Source organism: Mytilus galloprovincialis, chromosome 1, assembly GCF_965363235.1.
Source record: "Mytilus galloprovincialis chromosome 1, xbMytGall1.hap1.1, whole genome shotgun sequence".
NCBI classification, from domain to species: domain Eukaryota; kingdom Metazoa; phylum Mollusca; class Bivalvia; order Mytilida; family Mytilidae; genus Mytilus; species Mytilus galloprovincialis.
The window spans coordinates 58,760,725-58,779,007 of NC_134838.1; the positions used below are offsets into that span (position 1 = coordinate 58,760,725).

The window sequence follows — 18,283 nt, forward strand, 5'->3', positions numbered from 1 at the left end:
ATTTTTCGTTTTTGTGTTAATTTAAGTTCAGCTAGAAACTGATAGATATTCAGATAAATTTTGTTTTACTTTCTTTAGGTGTTCATCAAAATTGCAATGCGCTTTTTATACTCAAGTGAAGGATTTGTTAAGTAAGACACATACTAGGTATACAAATCCTTGCTCGAATTAATCACCTACTAGTAGCATTATAAATTTGAAATTTTCTATAAACCAACCTTAAGTTACTAAAAAAATATTAAAACTTTGCACACTATTAAGAAGTGATACAGTTTTATAAATTGTGTTAAACAATTAAAAAATACTCTGTTTAAAATGCTATCGTTGAATGACAATATTACAATGGGTGCTCCACAAAGACTGGGTGCTCCAATAGAATGGAGGAACATTAACTGTAAATTGAAAATGAAATTGTGAACTGGGAACCAGTACCACTTTCGTTTTTGCGCAGCACGTGTGGAAATAACCGGCTAACCGGCTTCTAGAACAATCGACCTGAAAAGCTATTCAAGGACATTCTCTGGTCAGTTTTATGTAAATTTCATATTCCAAAATGTCATTGAAAACATTGCACAACCTCTCAAAACAAATCAGCAGCAACGTTTTAAGGTGTAACCGATATACTTATAATATCCGGTCAAGTTCAGCACGACCAGGACATCCTGAACAGTTTCATTTTTCAAGAAGAAAATATTGTACGGTAAATTACAAAGAAAACCCCAAAGATTGCACCAAACTGCATGTTTTCATTTATTATTAATTTTTTTTTTATTGTTAATGCATGTTGTTACAGTTGTGCAAAATAACGAATTATTTCAACCTCTGTATAAAATCTAAGATATTAAATTATTTGAAGTTTATCATGTTTATAGGGTTTCCTTTTTGAAAATTATATTTTAAAGCGTCTGAAGACAATTTCCACTGTTTTCGTAGTCCCAAAATTAGTTATGACACCTTGACAATCTGTTTTTATTTATTCCTGCGACTGGCATCACAAAAAATGTCATAATTATCAGTGGGGAACATTTTGTAAGGGGGGCCTGCTCCAGCCATGCTTCAGTGATTCCCTATATAATCTACCAAATTTTTCCCACAAAAGGGGGGAACGGGCCACACAGGGCCCCCCTGGATCCGCCTATGATTATACATGGACTAAATTAATCTGTTTTCTATACACGGGCAATTGTTTCTATCCATGGGAGCTATCCATGAGAAGACCATATATCAACGTAAATATATGTTGATACAGATAGTGGGTACTAGTCATTGACTCATTGTCCATTTGTCCCTGCTCTATAAATATCCTAGTGAGAACATTTAGAGCCATGTTTTACAGCCTTTCATACAGGGTTGTATGCTTAAAGCATTGGTTGCCTTAATTTTCCCCTGACAATAGTCCATATCTCACAATCAGGTGAACACCTTAAGAAACAAGTCTAGTTAGTAAATCTATCAGTCTAACAGAGTCCCAGGGTCCAACTGACCTGATCTTTGGTAAAGTTGTCATTAAACCTTTAGTAGGACCTTCATTAAAAAGACTTTTAAAGCATATAAATCGGGCACACTCATTAAAGCAGGCAATTTTTTCAGCATGTGAACTCTTGTTTCACCCTATATTGTTTAGATTTGTCCACATTCTAGTGTTTGTGTAGAACAAATAATAAAAGAAAAGATTCATTCAGTCTGTGCAGAAAACTTTTTCATTTACTAGTCTGGAAACTATATATCAAAATTTGTCACTATATGACTATATAAAATTTTGAAAAATTTCACTACATAATTTAATGTACAAATGTAAATCGAAGAACTTGTACTCAATATTTACTAGTCGGGGGCATCGGACTAGTGGCTAACCCTGCACACTGTTCATTTAGTAGCAGAAATGTAAGAACTCTGCTTATTATGTCTTCTCCATGACATATTTATGTACTAAATACTTAGTCTTAAAACTGTTAATCTTAATATGAAAAAAGAAAACTCACTATGAGATTTAATCTTGCATCATAATTTTGCAGCTGCTTCTTTTGAATTGTTTTCAGGAGGAAATTAATCTCAAGTAAGTAGATTTGTTTGGTTCTGCTTTGCTTAATAGCTTTGCTTTGCACTGCTTTGAAGTGCAGAAGGTACAAGGTAATAACATCGAAAATCACTTTACCTAATATAGTAAATGTGGATGATAGTTCCTGTTTTTTTCTCTCTGAATTTATGAGCATGTATAATCAATTTGACGCTAATGATAGCCGAAAATAGCCGTGTGATGCCTGACGGTAAAGGGCATTACTACTCTCATATATCTATTTAAAAACTAGAAAAATTGAGTTTCAGTTTTGAAAACAAAAGTTTATGGTCAAGACTTGTTGTTTATCTTCAATTAATAGATAATCTCTCCAAAAAGAGGAACAGACAAAAAATAGCAAACTACTGTTACGGCTACACATGCTCCAGATGAAGATTTTTTTTGGTCGACATTAGATATATTTGATAATATCTCATAAATAATGATGAAAATCATAATTTACAAAATGATTTAATTCCTAGTTTTGGTCATATGGTTTTGAAAATGCTAAATATTTGATACTTTTCCATTATATGGGATATATTCTATTCAACAAGATTAGTGCTCTGTTACTTATAAATTAATTCTAATATATATATATAAAAAGTAATTTTTTGGCCAAAAAATACCGGTTTCAGTGCCTCCTGGACCGATTTTTTTTTAATATTACTATACAATATATATGGAAATGTTCTACATAGTGCTATTAAAAAATGTTTGGACTTTTATATAAAATGGTGCTCAACCATAAATGTCCTTAAAACACAAAATGGGTGTGGCAGGGACAGACTCGGAAAATTTAGAGCAAGGAGGTAGAAATAGGAAAGCGGGAAACTGACCTTTATTTTCTAGGCCCAATCATGATACATTTTACTGTGAAAGTACTTTAATTTGTGGCAATCTATTGTCTTGGTTTGAGCAAACGTTACAAGTTCATTGGTTCTTCTTAAATTCTGTGGATTTTAGTTTTCTAAAAATAATTGACAATGATGGACTTGACGAATTAATGAAACCATCAGAAAAAAATGATTTTTTGAACATAATAATATGTTGTTTTATAAGTATTTGTGGGACATAGCAAAAAAGGTGTTGATGTTTACTGACTATATTATGATGTATATTATTACATGTTTTAACATTTTAATGATATGAAGATACCCTGCTGAGTAATTACACACTACATTTGCACTAAGGTTTTTATCTGTTTAAACTCATTGGTAAGTCCATTGTCCATCTGTCTAAATATTGGTTTTCATGTGGTTTTTCTTTACTCAGAAACATACTTCAAATTTTAATTAAATAATTGCATTACTGAAAACTTGGAAACAGTTTCTTTTAAAACTTTAATTCCAGAACATTAAAAAATTTGAGGCAGGCATATCCTACATGTATTATGATAGTAAACAGTTACACAATAATAAAGATACCCTGCTGAGTAATTACACACGATGTTTCTTAACCTGTTTAAGTCACAAGGTAACAGTCCATTTGTCTATTCAAAATTTGGTTTCCATAGGGTTTTGAAATTAATCTTTTGAAACATTAACAACATAATGGTACTTGTTATGAACCATAGTGTGACTTGATATTTTTGACATTTACCAAGCAAGAGTTACCTAAATCTTGTTTTCTTTCTGTTGCCAGGACAACAGTCAACTGTGAGTCATTATCAGTTAAAATTTTGGTTTTGGTTTTGTAATAATCATTAGCAATGTTTTTTTAAGGGGGTGTCTATTATTCCAAGATTACCTGTACTTCTACTTAAAAATAAAAGGACCTTTCATGTGTTAAACTGTGGCACTTATATGACATATTGCTTTTTACAGGCTCTTTGATTTACATGTAAGTGTCTATGGATTTATTACGTCTTATTGGTTGTTGAGGGATAAATTTGAGGGGAAAAAAATCAATTTTGTCTATTTAAAGTGAAGTTAGATACAGAGTTTATCCATTCTATTAATTATGACTTCAATGAGTAAACAGGTTAAATGTTGGAATTGATTAGAAAATCAAAACCATTATTGATTGCTCCTACTAAAGACATGCATTCATCTCTTCTAAAACACTTGTATAAGAAAAACAATGTATTTCAACATTTATAAATCAAATTAGATTTTGGATTATGGTCAGTTTTAAGATTAAAAATATTCCCACAAAAATTGTAAAATGATTTAAATAGATATGATCAGAAATTTAATTAATTTGATCTTAGTATTGTAATTTAGTTTTTGACCTTTCTTTTTTTGCCAAGTTACTGTCTGGATGTTTAGTTTTTGTGTGTGACAGTGTCCGTGGATGCTGTACTGATTTTTGTATTGTTAGACTTGAAGATATATCAATATCATGTACTGCCAATTTGACCAAATATTATTTCATAAAAGTTTAAGAAAAGAAAAAAATCGGAATCATACATGAAAACAGGAAATCCAGGGACCTTGTACAATAATATTTCAAAATTAAAAACCAATTGTTCAGAGAACCATTGATGGTCTTTCCACCAGTTAAGACCTTTTTATACGACCGCAAAATTTGAAAAATTTTTCGTCGTATATTGCTATCACGTTGGCGTCGGCGTTGGCGTCGTCTTCGTCGTCGTCGTCGTCCGAATACTTTTAGTTTTCGCACTCTAACTTTAGTAAAAGTGAATAGAAATCTATGAAATTTTAACACAAGGTTTATGACCACAAAAGGAAGGTTGGGATTGATTTTGGGAGTTTTGGTCCCAACATTTTAGGAATTAGGGGCCAAAAAGGGCCCAAATAAGCATTTTCTTGGTTTTCGCACTCTAACTTTAGTTTAAGTTAATAGAAATCTATGAAATTTTGACACAAGGTTTATGACCACAAAATAAAGGTTGGGATTGATTTTGGGAGTTTTGGTTCCAACAGTTTAGGAATTAGGGGCCAAAAAAGGGCCCAAATAAGCATTATTCTTGGTTTTCGCACAATAACTTTAGTTTAAGTAAATAGAAATCAATGAAATTTGAACACAATGTTTATGACCACAAAAGGAAGGTTGGTATTGTTTTGGGAGTTTTGGTCACAACAGTTTAGGAATTAGGGGCCAAAAAGGGACCCAAATAAGCATTTTTCTTGGTTTTCGCACCATAACTTTAGTATAAGTAAATAGAAATCTATGAAATTTAAACACAAGGTTTATGACCATAAAAGGAAGGTTGGTATTGATTTTGGGAGTTTTGGTCCCAACAGTTTAGGAATAAAGGGCCCAAAGGGTCCAAAATTAAACTTTGTTTGATTTCATCAAAAATTGAATAATTGGGGTTCTTTGATATGCCGAATCTAACTGTGTATGTAGATTCTTAACTTTTGGTCCCGTTTTCAAATTGGTCTACATTAAGGTCCAAAGGGTCCAAAATTAAACTTAGTTTGATTTTAACAAAAATTGAATCCTTGGGGTTCTTTGATATGCTGAATTTAAAAATGTACTTAGATTTTTAATTATTGGCCTAGTTTTCAAGTTGGTCCAAATGGGGGTCCAAAATTAAACTTTGTTTGATTTCATCAAAAATTGAATTAATTGGTTCTTTGATATGCCAAATCTAACTGTGTATGTAGATTCTTAATTTTTGATCCAGTTTTCAAATTGGTCTACATTAAGGTCCAAAGGGTCCAAAATTAAACTAAGTTTGATTTTAACAAAAAATAAATTCTTGGGCTTATTTGATATGCTTTATCTAAATATGTACTTTTATTTTTGATTATGGGCCCAGTTTTCAAGTTGGTCAAAATCAGGATTCCTTATCAAGTATTGTGCAATAGCAAGAAATTTTCAATTGCACAGTATTGCACAATAGCAAGAAATATCTAATTGCACAATATTGTGCAATAGCAATTAATTTTCAATTGGAGTTATCTTTCTTTGTATAGAATAGTAGTTGATAATACATGTTGGAAATTTGCCAGACATGACTATGATGTCATTTTCTATTTTTATTTGCCAATAACTTTATGTAAATAACTTCATTGGAAATTTGCCAATATAAAATGTTGCTGATGAAGCTTTTTTTCCTTATCTTATCTAAAATGTTTTTAGATAATGTATGTTGGACATTTGCCAGACATGACTATGATGTCATTTTCTATTTTTATTTGCCAATAACTTTATGTAAATAACTTCATTGGAAATTTGCCAATATAAAATGTTGCTGATGAAGTTTTTTTTATTGTTTTATACAATAAACAATGTATATTCACTTTTACTACCAACCAATCTTTACCATTCAGTAATAACAAGCACTTTATTTTACATTTTAATATTTTATGATGTATTTAAAAGAGTAGTTATTGTTGCAAACTCCATTAGAAATTTGAATTGATATCAGTTTTGGAAAAAGGGAAACGGGGATGTGAAAAAAAGGGGGGGGGGTAAATTTTTCTCATTTCAGATTTCATAAATAAAAAGAAAATTTCTTCAAACATTTTTTTGAGAGGATTAATATTCAACAGCATAGTGAATTGCTCAAAGGCAAAAAAAACTTTTAAGTTCATTAGACCACATTCATTCTGTGTCAGAAACCTATGCTGTGTCAACTATTTAATTTTAGATTTAAAAAGTTTGAAGAAGAAATCTTTAATTGATTTGTAAAATCTTGACATATGTTTTGTGTAAAAAAAAACCATGTAATGTCAAAAATTTGATCACAATCCAAATTGAGAGCTGTATCACGCTTGAATGTTTTGTCCATACTTGCCCCAACTGTTCAGGGTTCAACCTCTGCGGTCGTATAAAGCTGCGCCCTGCGGAGCACCTGGTTTTATATGAAAATATTAAAATTTGATTTTAAATGTCTATTTAAGAGTCAAATGACAGCTTATTGAACGCTTATTCCAAAAATATATGGTTTCTATACAAAAAGATATAAATTAGGGAGACCATTTTTTACTTCCGGTTTAAAATATGTTACTTCCGGTAATTTTTTATTGTTTACTTAGCACTGATTCCAAAAATATATGGTTCTATATACTTTTTCATTAATTAAGTATAAAATATAGCTACTTCCGGTTTACAAAAGGTCACTTCCGGTTGTTTTTTTCTAGATCACATTGCTTGCAACCTAATTTAAAAAGTCCCATGTCTTAAACATGTATACATATGAGGTAAAAGCAAAGGTCAAAATCTAGAACCTCAAATCAAAAGACTCTAGGCCTCTACAATATATTGTTAATGAGTTGTATTACCTTACAACAAATATTAGATATAAAAGGGGTCAAAACTGGCATCAAATGTCTATGTACTTTTTCGACTAAAATTTACGTGTTAGGATATGTCGCAACTAACAATTTAGTAAAAATAATTTGTCGATAAGTTATACGGCTTTTGAAAATAGTGAAATTAAGCCAAAATCAAAATTTATAATATGACCTTGACCTTTGACCTTGACCTTATTTTCATTTTTTTTTGAACCAAGGATCTCAAATCAAAAGACCCTAGGTCTCTATCACTTATGGTTTACCAATTAGAAATGCATATTCTTATATTAAACATAAAAGGGGGGATACCTCTCATATGGAATCTATATACGGCTTCGGTCAAAATAAAACAGAACATCCTCAGGATATAACGAGCAATTTGGAAAAATAAATTCATCAGTTTCTTATACGGTTGCGAAGCCTTAGAGATAACAAGGAAAACAATGTTCGGGGAGATAACTCTTATTTGGGAAAGTATTCGGTTAAGCAGAGTTGGTTTCAAAAGCGTATAAACTGTTCGATATCATATTCCAAAAAAACAGCGAAGGAAAAAAATTAGGCGGAAGAAAAAAAAAAAATAATCAGAAGAAATCCAATAGGTCTTTCCACGGAAAAGTGGAAAGACCTAATAACAACATGAAAAATAAGCATATGCATAAAGTGCTTTTATCATTCATGTCCATATCTTTTATCATTCATTAACCATATCTTTAAATCATTCATTAACCATATCTTTTATCATTCATATATTGACTTAAAGAAAGACAAGGATTATAGTTCAAAGTGTCTGCATTGTTTATTTTCATTGTTTTATATATTATATAAACTGTATATTATGTATAATGTTTTAATTATATAAGCCATTGGCCTATATTGGCGTAAAGTTCTTTTCAATAAAGTATTAACCATAATTTTAAATCTTTATACTGATATATTCTATATGATTATCGAAGTATTCATGATTTCTACAGCCATACTTAAATGAATATTTGACGCTATATATTGATACATTTTATGTTACCTAACCTTCTTTTAGGAACAGCATTATAATTTTCTTTTGTGGACGAGTTTAACATCATTTTAAGATTAAAAGTTTTCTTTAATGAAATGGGAATTATGAATTCTTCCTTTTATTAGTGCATTTAAGTTTTGCTTTCATGAAATATTCAATGATTAATTAACTGGATGATGTTTTCACTGAAGTTGATGGAGTTCAGTATTTTCATGACCATTATGTTGACATGTCAGCTAATTCAACATCAATATCTGAATTAAAATGTCCCGTAGACAAATGTTGATCATGAATATTCTTGCATTCCTAATATAAGATGTCATGTAACTGTTCCTGTTATGTATAAGGAATATTTAAAATCATTGAGAGATCAAACCAAGGCTTTAGTTAAAACTGTTGATTTACTTGAGGAGGCTCAAAATTCAGATTTTAACGGGGGATTTTTAAAGATAGAATCTCAGGTAAGATCATTAACACCTGCCATCAGTATTGGAAAAGTTAAACATGTTAAAAGGATGTGAGAGTCGATAATTTATTGAAAAATCTTTAGAATGCATATGGTGCTTGCAGATGTTATTTGAAATGTGTTATACATTGATTTACACATGCTAAAATGTTGTGAAATTGTGTAAGGAAATTATTTTATTGATCCATAGTTTTTTGTCGCGCCTGCAACTTTTGTTGCAGAAAGCTCGACATAGGGATAGTGATCCGGCGGCGGCGGCGTTAGCTCAATTCTTAAAAGCTTTATATTTAAGAAGGTGGAAGATCTGGATGCTTCATACTTTGTATATAGATGCTTCATGTTACGAAGTTTCAGTCAGTCACATGTCCAATGTCCAATGTCCAACTGGCAGGTGTCATCTGACCTTGACCTCATTTTCATGGTTCAGTGGTTATAGTTAAATTTTTGTGTTTTGGTCTGTTTTTCTCATACTATATGCAATAGGTCTACTATATTTGTTGTATGGAATGATTGTAAGGTGTACTTGTCTAGCGGGCAGATGTCATGTGACCTTGACCTCATTTTCATGGTTCAGTGGTCAAAGTTATGTTTTTGAGTTTTGGTCTTTTTATCTAATACTATATGCCATAGGTCAACTATATTTGGTGTATGGAAATATTTTATGATCTTTATGTCAGTCGCGCATGTTTTATTTGACTGTGACCTCATTTTCATGGTTCATTGCACAGTGTTAAGTTTTAGTGTTTTGGTCTATTTTTCTTAAACTATAAGTAATGGGTCAACTATATGTTATATAGAAGCATTGTTAGCTGTACATGTCTGCCTGGCATAGTTTTTCTGACCTTGACCTCATTTTCAAGGTTCATTGGTCTTTGTTTAGTTATCTTGGTTAATGTTAAGTTTATGTGACAGTTGTAATAAAGCTTAGCTTTATACTTAGGACTATCAACATAATATCAATGATTAGTATAGAAGGCGAGACATTTCAGCGTGTGCACTCTTGTTTTAATATTCAACTTAAAAAAAAAAGATTTGAATAAGCAATATATACATTTGTATTATAAGGGCCTTTCCTGTCCACCTTAAAAAAGGACAAATTTATGATATTGATTTAAAAAAGGGACCAATATTTTATTTGTCACCTGTATTCCAATATTTGATCAGAGATAAAATTGAGAATGGAAATGGGGAATGTGCCAAAGAGACAACAACCCGACCATAGAAAAAAACAACAGCAGAAGGTCACCAATAGGTCTTCAATGTAGCGAGAAATTCACGCACCCGAAGGCGTCCTTCAACTGGCCCCTAAACAAATATATACTAGTTCAGTGATAATGAACGCCATACTAATTTCCAAATTGTACACAAGAAACTAAAATTAAAATAATACAAGACTAACAAAGGCCAGAGGCTCCTGACTTAGGACAGGGCCAAAAATGCGGCGGGGTTAAACATGTTTGTGAGATCTCAACCCTCCCCCTGTACCTCTAGCCAATGTAGAAAAGTAAACGCATAACAATACGCACAATAAAATTCAGTTCAAGAGAAGTCCGAGTCTGATGTCAGAAGATGTAACCAAAGAAAATAAACAAATTGACAATAATACATAAATAACAACAGACTACTAGCAGTTAACTGACATGCCAGCTCCAGACTTCAATTAAACTGACTGAAAGATTATGATTTCATCATATGAACATCAGGCACAATCCTTCCCGTTAGGGGTTTAGTATCATACCATCATAACATATATGAGAAGAACATAACCTGTGTCATGCCAACAACTGGTTTTTGAATAAATGTGTTTAGTGCATTTCAGATAGTATGACAGAGCAATTTTGACTTTTCATCCACTGTTTTTTCTTTTTTTTTATGTAATATATTATGAGGACATATTGTCTGGTTTTTTTTATGATAGTTTTTATATGGGCCGTTTACTGGACGTATTATGGTATATGGTTGTCTGTCTGTCGGTCGTCATCATGTCAATTATTTACTCAAAAACACTTTAACCACTGAATTTGCATGAAACTTTGGGGAATTGTTTATATCTATTGACATGAGCTCCCTTTTGTTTTTTTTTAGATTTTATATTTCTGAGTTACAGGGTTATATTCATTAAAAAAGGGGGGATTTTCCAGTTTTCTGACAATAGCTCAAAAAAGCTTACAGCAGTCACATGAAACTTTGGGGTGAATTGTTTATATATATTGATGTTAGCCTACTTTCGATTTTTATGAATTTCTGATATGACATTGAGAAGATATTGAACTTTATTCCTTGAAAACGCGACGAAGGTATCATGCGCTTTTGGCGCAGCTGTTTAAGTCCTGACAACATGACAATCCCATGCCTCACATCAATTTAACTTTAATAGAGATATAGCAAAATATTTTTTAGGGGTTCTAGCAAAATATTTTTTAGGGGTTCTAACCTTGTATTACTATTTTGAATATTGGGCCCCATTTTTAAATTGGTCTACATTGAGGTCCAAAGGGTCCAAAATTAAACTTTGTATTATTTCATCAAAAACTGAATTGTGCGGCTGTATGGTATGCTAAATCTCATTGTGAATGTTTTATTTTAATTTTAGGCTTTGTTTTCACATTTTCACATAAGGCCGTATTAAGCTTTGAAAGGTCCAAAATTACATTTTTGGTGGGTTTTTTATGTGCTGAATTTCTCTGTGGTCTTATGCTCCACTCAGGTGAAGCATTTTATTTAATCTAAATATATAGATGAAATTTGAAAAGGACGAAACATCACATTTTGGCATCAATTCAGCTCAAATAGACATGATAAAGGTTTATCATGTTTATAATATTGTATATAAGAAAAAATTATGTTTACACGTTTTTGTAATCAACAACTTGTTGTTACATTTGTTTGTTATATTCAAATGCCAAATCTTCTTTGAGAACATAATTTAAGTTGAATGTGTAAATTGTCACGTCCTAAAAGAAATGTCAGTATTGATTCTTTCATTTACAAGCTTATATAGTCTTGGTTAACCTGCGTTACTAACAGGTAGGAAACAAAGAGAATAGTGAAGGATAAAAAACTTACAGTAAGATTTGTTGAGTTTCATTTTTAAAAGATACATTTTTTATTACAGGGAAACATAACATATTTATTTTTGTGAAGCAGTTATACAGGAATAAAGATTTCTGAAAAACTAGAATTTATAATTTGCCTTTTTTCAAAAAACCAGAATCATTTTTTCATGTTTTTAGATTTTATCCAAACTGATGGTCATACAAAATGGTTTGGACAGGGTAGATTTTTTTAATATTGAAAAATAATGAGAGGGGTAGAAGAGGTACATTCCCCCGATTTATAATTTACAATTGTTTGTATTGATACAGTTTACTATACTTTGGGACATAGTAATATACATTCTTATTATTCTTTTATTTTACAGAACATGTCTCAGCTGAAACTCACTAAGCCAGCACCAGAATTCAGAGGAACTGCTGTTGTCAATGGGGAATTTAAAGATATTTCACTGGCAGATTACAGAGGGAAATATGTAGTATTCTTCTTTTATCCATTAGATTTGTAAGTACATGTAAATACTGTGTATAATATCTAGTATTATATAAAGTAGGAAATCAATGTTTAAAGGCCAGACTATTGTCTTTTTATGTTACCAAGGTCATATAATTCTTAAAAAACGTTCACAATATAAGGAATCATAAAGCATAGATAACACAGGAAAACTTAATTTTGGTTTTGATTACTTGTTCCTTTTCAGGAATGAATTGGAGTAAAAAGGAATCATATTTGTAAGGGGATAAATTTTTCACATGTTTGTCTTATGTTCCCAAAACAGTGCATAATACATAAAAAGGATAATCTGAATGCATGAAAAAAATGGATATTTCAACATGAATGGAATAGATTTCTTCCAAACTTAAACAACCATATAATTTAAAGTATAAGTTTTGAATCCTGCACATTGTCTGCAAATCACACCAGTGATAGAAATGGATTTATAATTACAATTGATTTTGAAATTGTAAAAAGGTATTTGGTGTATTTATTCATGACACAAAATCTTTACCCCAAGGACTGTTGTATAAAATGTATACAAATTTATTTACATAAATGCTTTAAAGTATTTGTACAATGTATTTATGTACATGTAATACTAAGTTATTTGGGTGAAATTAAACAACCAAACTATATCAATAAACTTTATTGACCAGTAGACACATGGCAAGTACAAAGTTTGTTAGAGTGACCCATGATTTGTTTGAAAAGATAAGTCAAGCATTTGATTTATAAAAGTCATATATTAGTACATGTATACTGAATAAACTAATTTATGGAGATGATGCATGTGATTTAAAATAGTTAAAACTTTGGAAATTTTTTATTTAAATTGTACCCTCTGAAATGAGTCCAAATGGAAGGATTAGTCCAATAAATGATTTGTAGTCCTTATTGTGTAATTATGCATGGTAGTCCCAAGGGAGTGTCCTGAAAGTGCTCAAGGAGGATGTGAGTTATTCCCCAAATGGAGAAAAAAAAGAAAAGAAAATCCTGCAAATGGAGCACATTTAAATGCATACAATTGAGTTTTCTTGGAATGTGCCCCCTCCCCCATCTAAATTTAAAAAGAGTATAAGCAAGAAAATGTAACATGTCTCCTCCCACAGCCATGAGTATTGTATTTTCTTTGGGGTTTTAAAATAACCCGTTTTTGTGATAGCAATGATACAGGCCACGTTACTGGTTACAGAACATGCATTTGAAGAAAGTTTTTTTTATTATTTTTCAGTACATTTGTTTGTCCAACAGAAATAATAGCATTCAGTGATCGAGCAGAAGAATTCCGTTCCATAAACTGTGAAGTAGTAGCTTGTTCAGTTGACAGTCATTTTTCACATTTAGCATGGTAAGTATTAAAAATGGCAGAAGATAGATAGTGAACCTGTGAGTACGCCTGAAATGAGTAAAAACTATTCTGGATAGTCAGCTATATAAGGCCCCTAAATGACAAATGTAAAACAATTCAAACGAGAAAGCTAAGAGCCTGATGTATGAACAAAGTAATGATTGAAAAACAAATATGAAATACAGCAACAAATTACAACCATTGAATTCCAGGCTCCTGACTTGGGAGAGGCACATACAGAATCTGGTGTAGTTAAATTAGTTTTAACCCTCCCTTAAACCTGGGACAGTGCTGTATATTTCACTAATTCTCTCCCTCTTGCTACAAAATTAAACAAATACAAAAACAAAAAAATGAATTAAGAAGTCTCATTCAATAGCACATTAAAAACACATTAAACAGTAATAATTAGAAAAATGTTCTACTTGAATAAATAATAACATCTCACACAAAGAAAGATAACTCCTGACAGATGATTCAGTGTAAGAATTTTTCAAGTTTTTTCTATCATTTTTAATTTCCAAACATCAATGCAAGCAAATCCTAATGATAATTTGTTCATTACAAAATCAAATAAATTTTATAACAATGAAAAATAGATTAGAATTTAGAATCAAAGTAAAAATCATCATCTTTGGGGGTTAAAAACTTCACACTATCCATTACAAATATTCTTGTGTCAGACCAAATAATTCATTTTCAATGAATGATATTTTCCTAATGCTGAATTAACATATATTTTCAATAATATTTTTTAGGGTAAACACTCCACGAAAGCAAGGTGGACTTGGAAACATGAAAATTCCTCTCCTCTCAGACATAACAAAAGAAATCAGTAAATCCTATAATGTATTGAAGGAAGATGAAGGAATAGCTTTTAGGTAAATTCGCTGAAAAAAACCCCAAAAAGAATTTAAAATGAGATATGACGTAGATGCATATTGGACATTATAAGAGAATTATTGTCGGAAAAATCTTTGAACGAATTATTGCAGATAGTTTAAAACACTGCTCAACTATTAAAAAAAGTCACTGCAATGTTTCATGTGTACTTTCAAGATTAATGTATTGTAACAGCAATAGACATCAGTTCATAAATATCATTCTAATTCAAGTTAAAAATAGCTTGATTGTATACCACAAAAATAGTGTCATATTCAAACTTAGTAGATTCTTGTATGAAAGAAAAGATGATGTGACCAGATGCTCTTAAATGAAATTTATACGGGCTCCTTTAGGTTTTTAGTTTTTTTTGTTATTTTCAAAATTCCATAATTTACCAAACGATTTTAGAACAAGTGAAAATAACAAAGTTTTACATTGACCTGTTTTATGTTACAGAGGATTATTTGTAATTGATGACAAAGGAAATCTACGACAGATGACAGTAAATGATCTTCCAGTAGGACGATCAGTTGATGAAACTTTACGTCTTGTACAAGCTTTCCAGTTTACTGATAAACATGGAGAAGGTAAGATACAGGGGATTCAATATATCTTTTCATGCTGACTGGTACTTTTCCCACTTGTAGGTGTTATTGTCAATAGCATTGGAGGGTAAAGTTCTAGGTACTGCATCCTAATTAATGGCCTGAATATTTTGCCATCTAAACAAATGGAGTAGTTTGTAAACATGCATTGGTGATTTTTCTATAAAAAAGATACTTTTGATGTTATATTTAATTACTATGAAAGGTATATCTCAACTATTTTTCACTTGTTTGCAAAAAGAAGAATGACAAATTGCTGAAAAGAGTTGACAAAATCCGTTGTTAAAAAATATAACTTTTTGTGTTTTCTTCATTTAAAAGTGACACATGCAGTGGGTGATTACCATTTGTAAATTTTGGTGTATGACAATATTACTTCCCCTGCATTTTCAAAGATCAAATTTTTAAAATTACAACTCAAATTTATGAAGTTCAGTTACTGAATCCACTCTCTCTTGGACTTGGTTTAAAGTAGACAGTATAGGGAAGATGTTGATAGGTTTATTTAGCATGACCAAAAAGGAAGAAGTGTTCTCCCAGGGCTGTTTAAGCGTCGCGGTACAGCTACTCTATATTTTCTTCCCGCGACGCTATAATTATTTTGAGGATGTTATTTTTCTCATTTCTATATATATGGCACAACCATGTCCTAAATTTTGAACTTTCATCTAATTACCGCTTATGATCATAAAAAACATCACCTTTAATCCCTTCAAGTCGGACAATAGACAATTAGGAGTGATCAAATAGGTGTTAATTGCCCTTTGGGGGATAACTGTTTGGATAGGAATACCCCAAGCTGTCACTTGTGACATGATTAATACCACGTGGTCTGCAAAATATTACAGTAGTATTACTTTCTTTCTCTTCCTATCACTTTTTGTAAATCGAGAGTGAAAAGTTTGATTATGAGCTAAATAAGTTTTGGTCTTTGTTGAAAAAGTGATCATAATTGGCTTTAGTTTATGTTTCATCCATTTAATGCATTAAAAACGCCATATTCATTCCAAATCTCTTGTCAAACATTGGTTATTTTTGTATTTTTCATTGCTTTCGGCGGCCATTTAATATTTTTGTGTAAACTACTGGTCGGAACCTGACCAGATATGACAAAAATCTGTATTTTACGATACTTGGACTGTTTCATTGAATACCATGAACCAATATATTTCATAGACATGATAAAGATTTTTTTTTTAACTGGGTAGGTAGGGTAACTGGAACCACACATATATTTTTATTTGGCCCCAGAGGAAAAAATAATTCTGGAACTATAAATGAATATAGAAAATGTTAACTGAGAATACTGTTATCATGGTTATAGTTTAATTGTATTCTCAGTCATGAATTCAACAATATTGACACAAAGAATAGGGTTGAAAAGAATATTTTATTCACAAAATAAGGACTGTTAGCATACAAAAAATATAATACATTTTGTAATAAACAATAACACATATATATCATAATGGAAATAGAGCATTGCCATGATGCGACAAATTACATTGAAGAAATTTTTTTTTTTTTACGCCAAACGTGATGCTATCCAAAATTTCTGGGGAGAACACTGGGAAGGCCGTTTATGGTTCATAAATTCAAACCAGACTAGATTTTGACAAAAACTTAAGAGTTTTCTGAAAAGTATGTAATATGTTTTTCAGCTTTTTAAAAAGATTAGATGGAAGTTTTTTTCCTGCCATAATTTTCACACAAAATCTATAAATCCTGGATATCCTTGGTTTATTAATTGAACAAAACCAAAACTATTACAAAATTGCTGAATAAATATGTTTAACACTTCCATTGTTTTTCAATAAAGTATCAGATTTGTCCTCAATACTAATTATATTTCATTCATTGTCTTTTTACAGTATGTCCAGCAGGCTGGAAGCCAGGAGCAGACACAATGAAGCCAGACCCTAAGGGAAGTCAGGAATACTTTGGGAAACATTCCAAGTAAAACAATAAACATGCCAGCCAAAATACTCAAATCTATTGCAGTTGGTGGATTATCATGTCTCTATAAATATCATTTGATGTTTTGTATTTTGTGCATGTAGTGTTGTTAAGCATTTAAACTCAAATTTTGATAATATTTGATGACTTTACACCTCAGATATTGTTAATGTTAAGAATACTAACATTTAAAAATTTGAAACATGAAAAGAACAATAACTGCTGGTAAAAAGGTAATTTTGTATTTTTTATTTTTAATCACTGATGTGCACATTGTTGTTTTGGATCTATTTTCAATTGCCTAGATACTAAAACTTCATTACTTTAGACCATTATGAATACAGATTTTTAAATTAAAATTTGTACCTGAGATTATATATAAAAAAAAAAGTTATTACAAAAGTTTTCTGGGTTCTGTCTATTTCTTGTGAATACATAATTTTGAATTCACTTTACAGTCTAATATGAGTGCTCAAATCAAATGTTATATTGTTAGATGTGAAATAGTTTTACAATTGTTACTTAGAGAACATAAATCAACACAGAATTTTATTATGTAAGTCTACAATCATGTTGTTAAATTGTACAAAAATTTTAAAATTCTAATCATTATGCTTAAAGAAGAAGTTTTCTATTATTTTGGAATAACCTTTAGAAACATTTAAAGAACTTTAAAGAAGAAAGTGGTACAATTAATATGAATGTGTATTTCATGAATTGTTAAACATACTGTGCTTGAGTATTTGTCAGAACAGCATTTTCTATATTATTGAACAACATGAACTTTGTTATGTGAAAAAAGAAAAACAAGCAAATACTAATTTATCAAAATATTTTAATAAGAATTTTTTGAATATAAATTTTTTGCTGGCTATATTGTTAGGCCATATCAGAAGTCTAAATCTGATTTATCATAAAGAAATGTGTTTATAATTTTTGTTTAGTCCCTCCGTTGTCTTTAACAAAGTAAAAACAAAGCTATACATTGTTGAATGCATTATTATTATACCCTTAATTTAAAGCATGGAGGGCCTCGGTGGCCAAATGATCTAATTAGTCCAACTACTGTATATCTAGCTTGTCAACACTGAGGTTGTGAGTTCTGCAAGTGGAAGAAGCCCTGGATTTTGAATAGGATTGTCCATTTTCCTTTGAAAGGTAGTGGTTCCATACCAATAATCCACAAAATAATA

At 30.9% G+C, this 18,283-nt stretch overlaps 1 protein-coding gene across 5 annotated transcripts; it reads left to right on the forward strand.

Annotated features, from left to right (window-relative positions):
* The first annotated feature begins 386 nt into the window (after positions 1 to 386).
* Positions 387 to 18,083, forward strand: LOC143079739 (peroxiredoxin-1-like). Of its 5 annotated transcripts, XM_076255313.1 has the most exons (7): positions 387 to 523; positions 2,040 to 2,056; positions 12,166 to 12,302; positions 13,528 to 13,644; positions 14,403 to 14,525; positions 14,986 to 15,116; positions 17,006 to 18,083. In XM_076255313.1, exons 3-7 carry the CDS (start codon positions 12,169 to 12,171, stop codon positions 17,092 to 17,094), a joined length of 594 nt encoding a protein of 197 aa, XP_076111428.1. In that variant the 5' UTR covers positions 387 to 523; positions 2,040 to 2,056; positions 12,166 to 12,168; the 3' UTR covers positions 17,095 to 18,083. The 5 variants fall into 5 exon arrangements, with proteins under 5 accessions (XP_076111428.1, XP_076111438.1, XP_076111410.1 ...); XM_076255323.1 differs by lacking the exon at positions 2,040 to 2,056 and having other exon boundaries at positions 409 to 523; XM_076255295.1 differs by lacking the exon at positions 2,040 to 2,056 and having other exon boundaries at positions 439 to 700.
* The last annotated feature ends 200 nt before the right edge of the window (positions 18,084 to 18,283 follow it).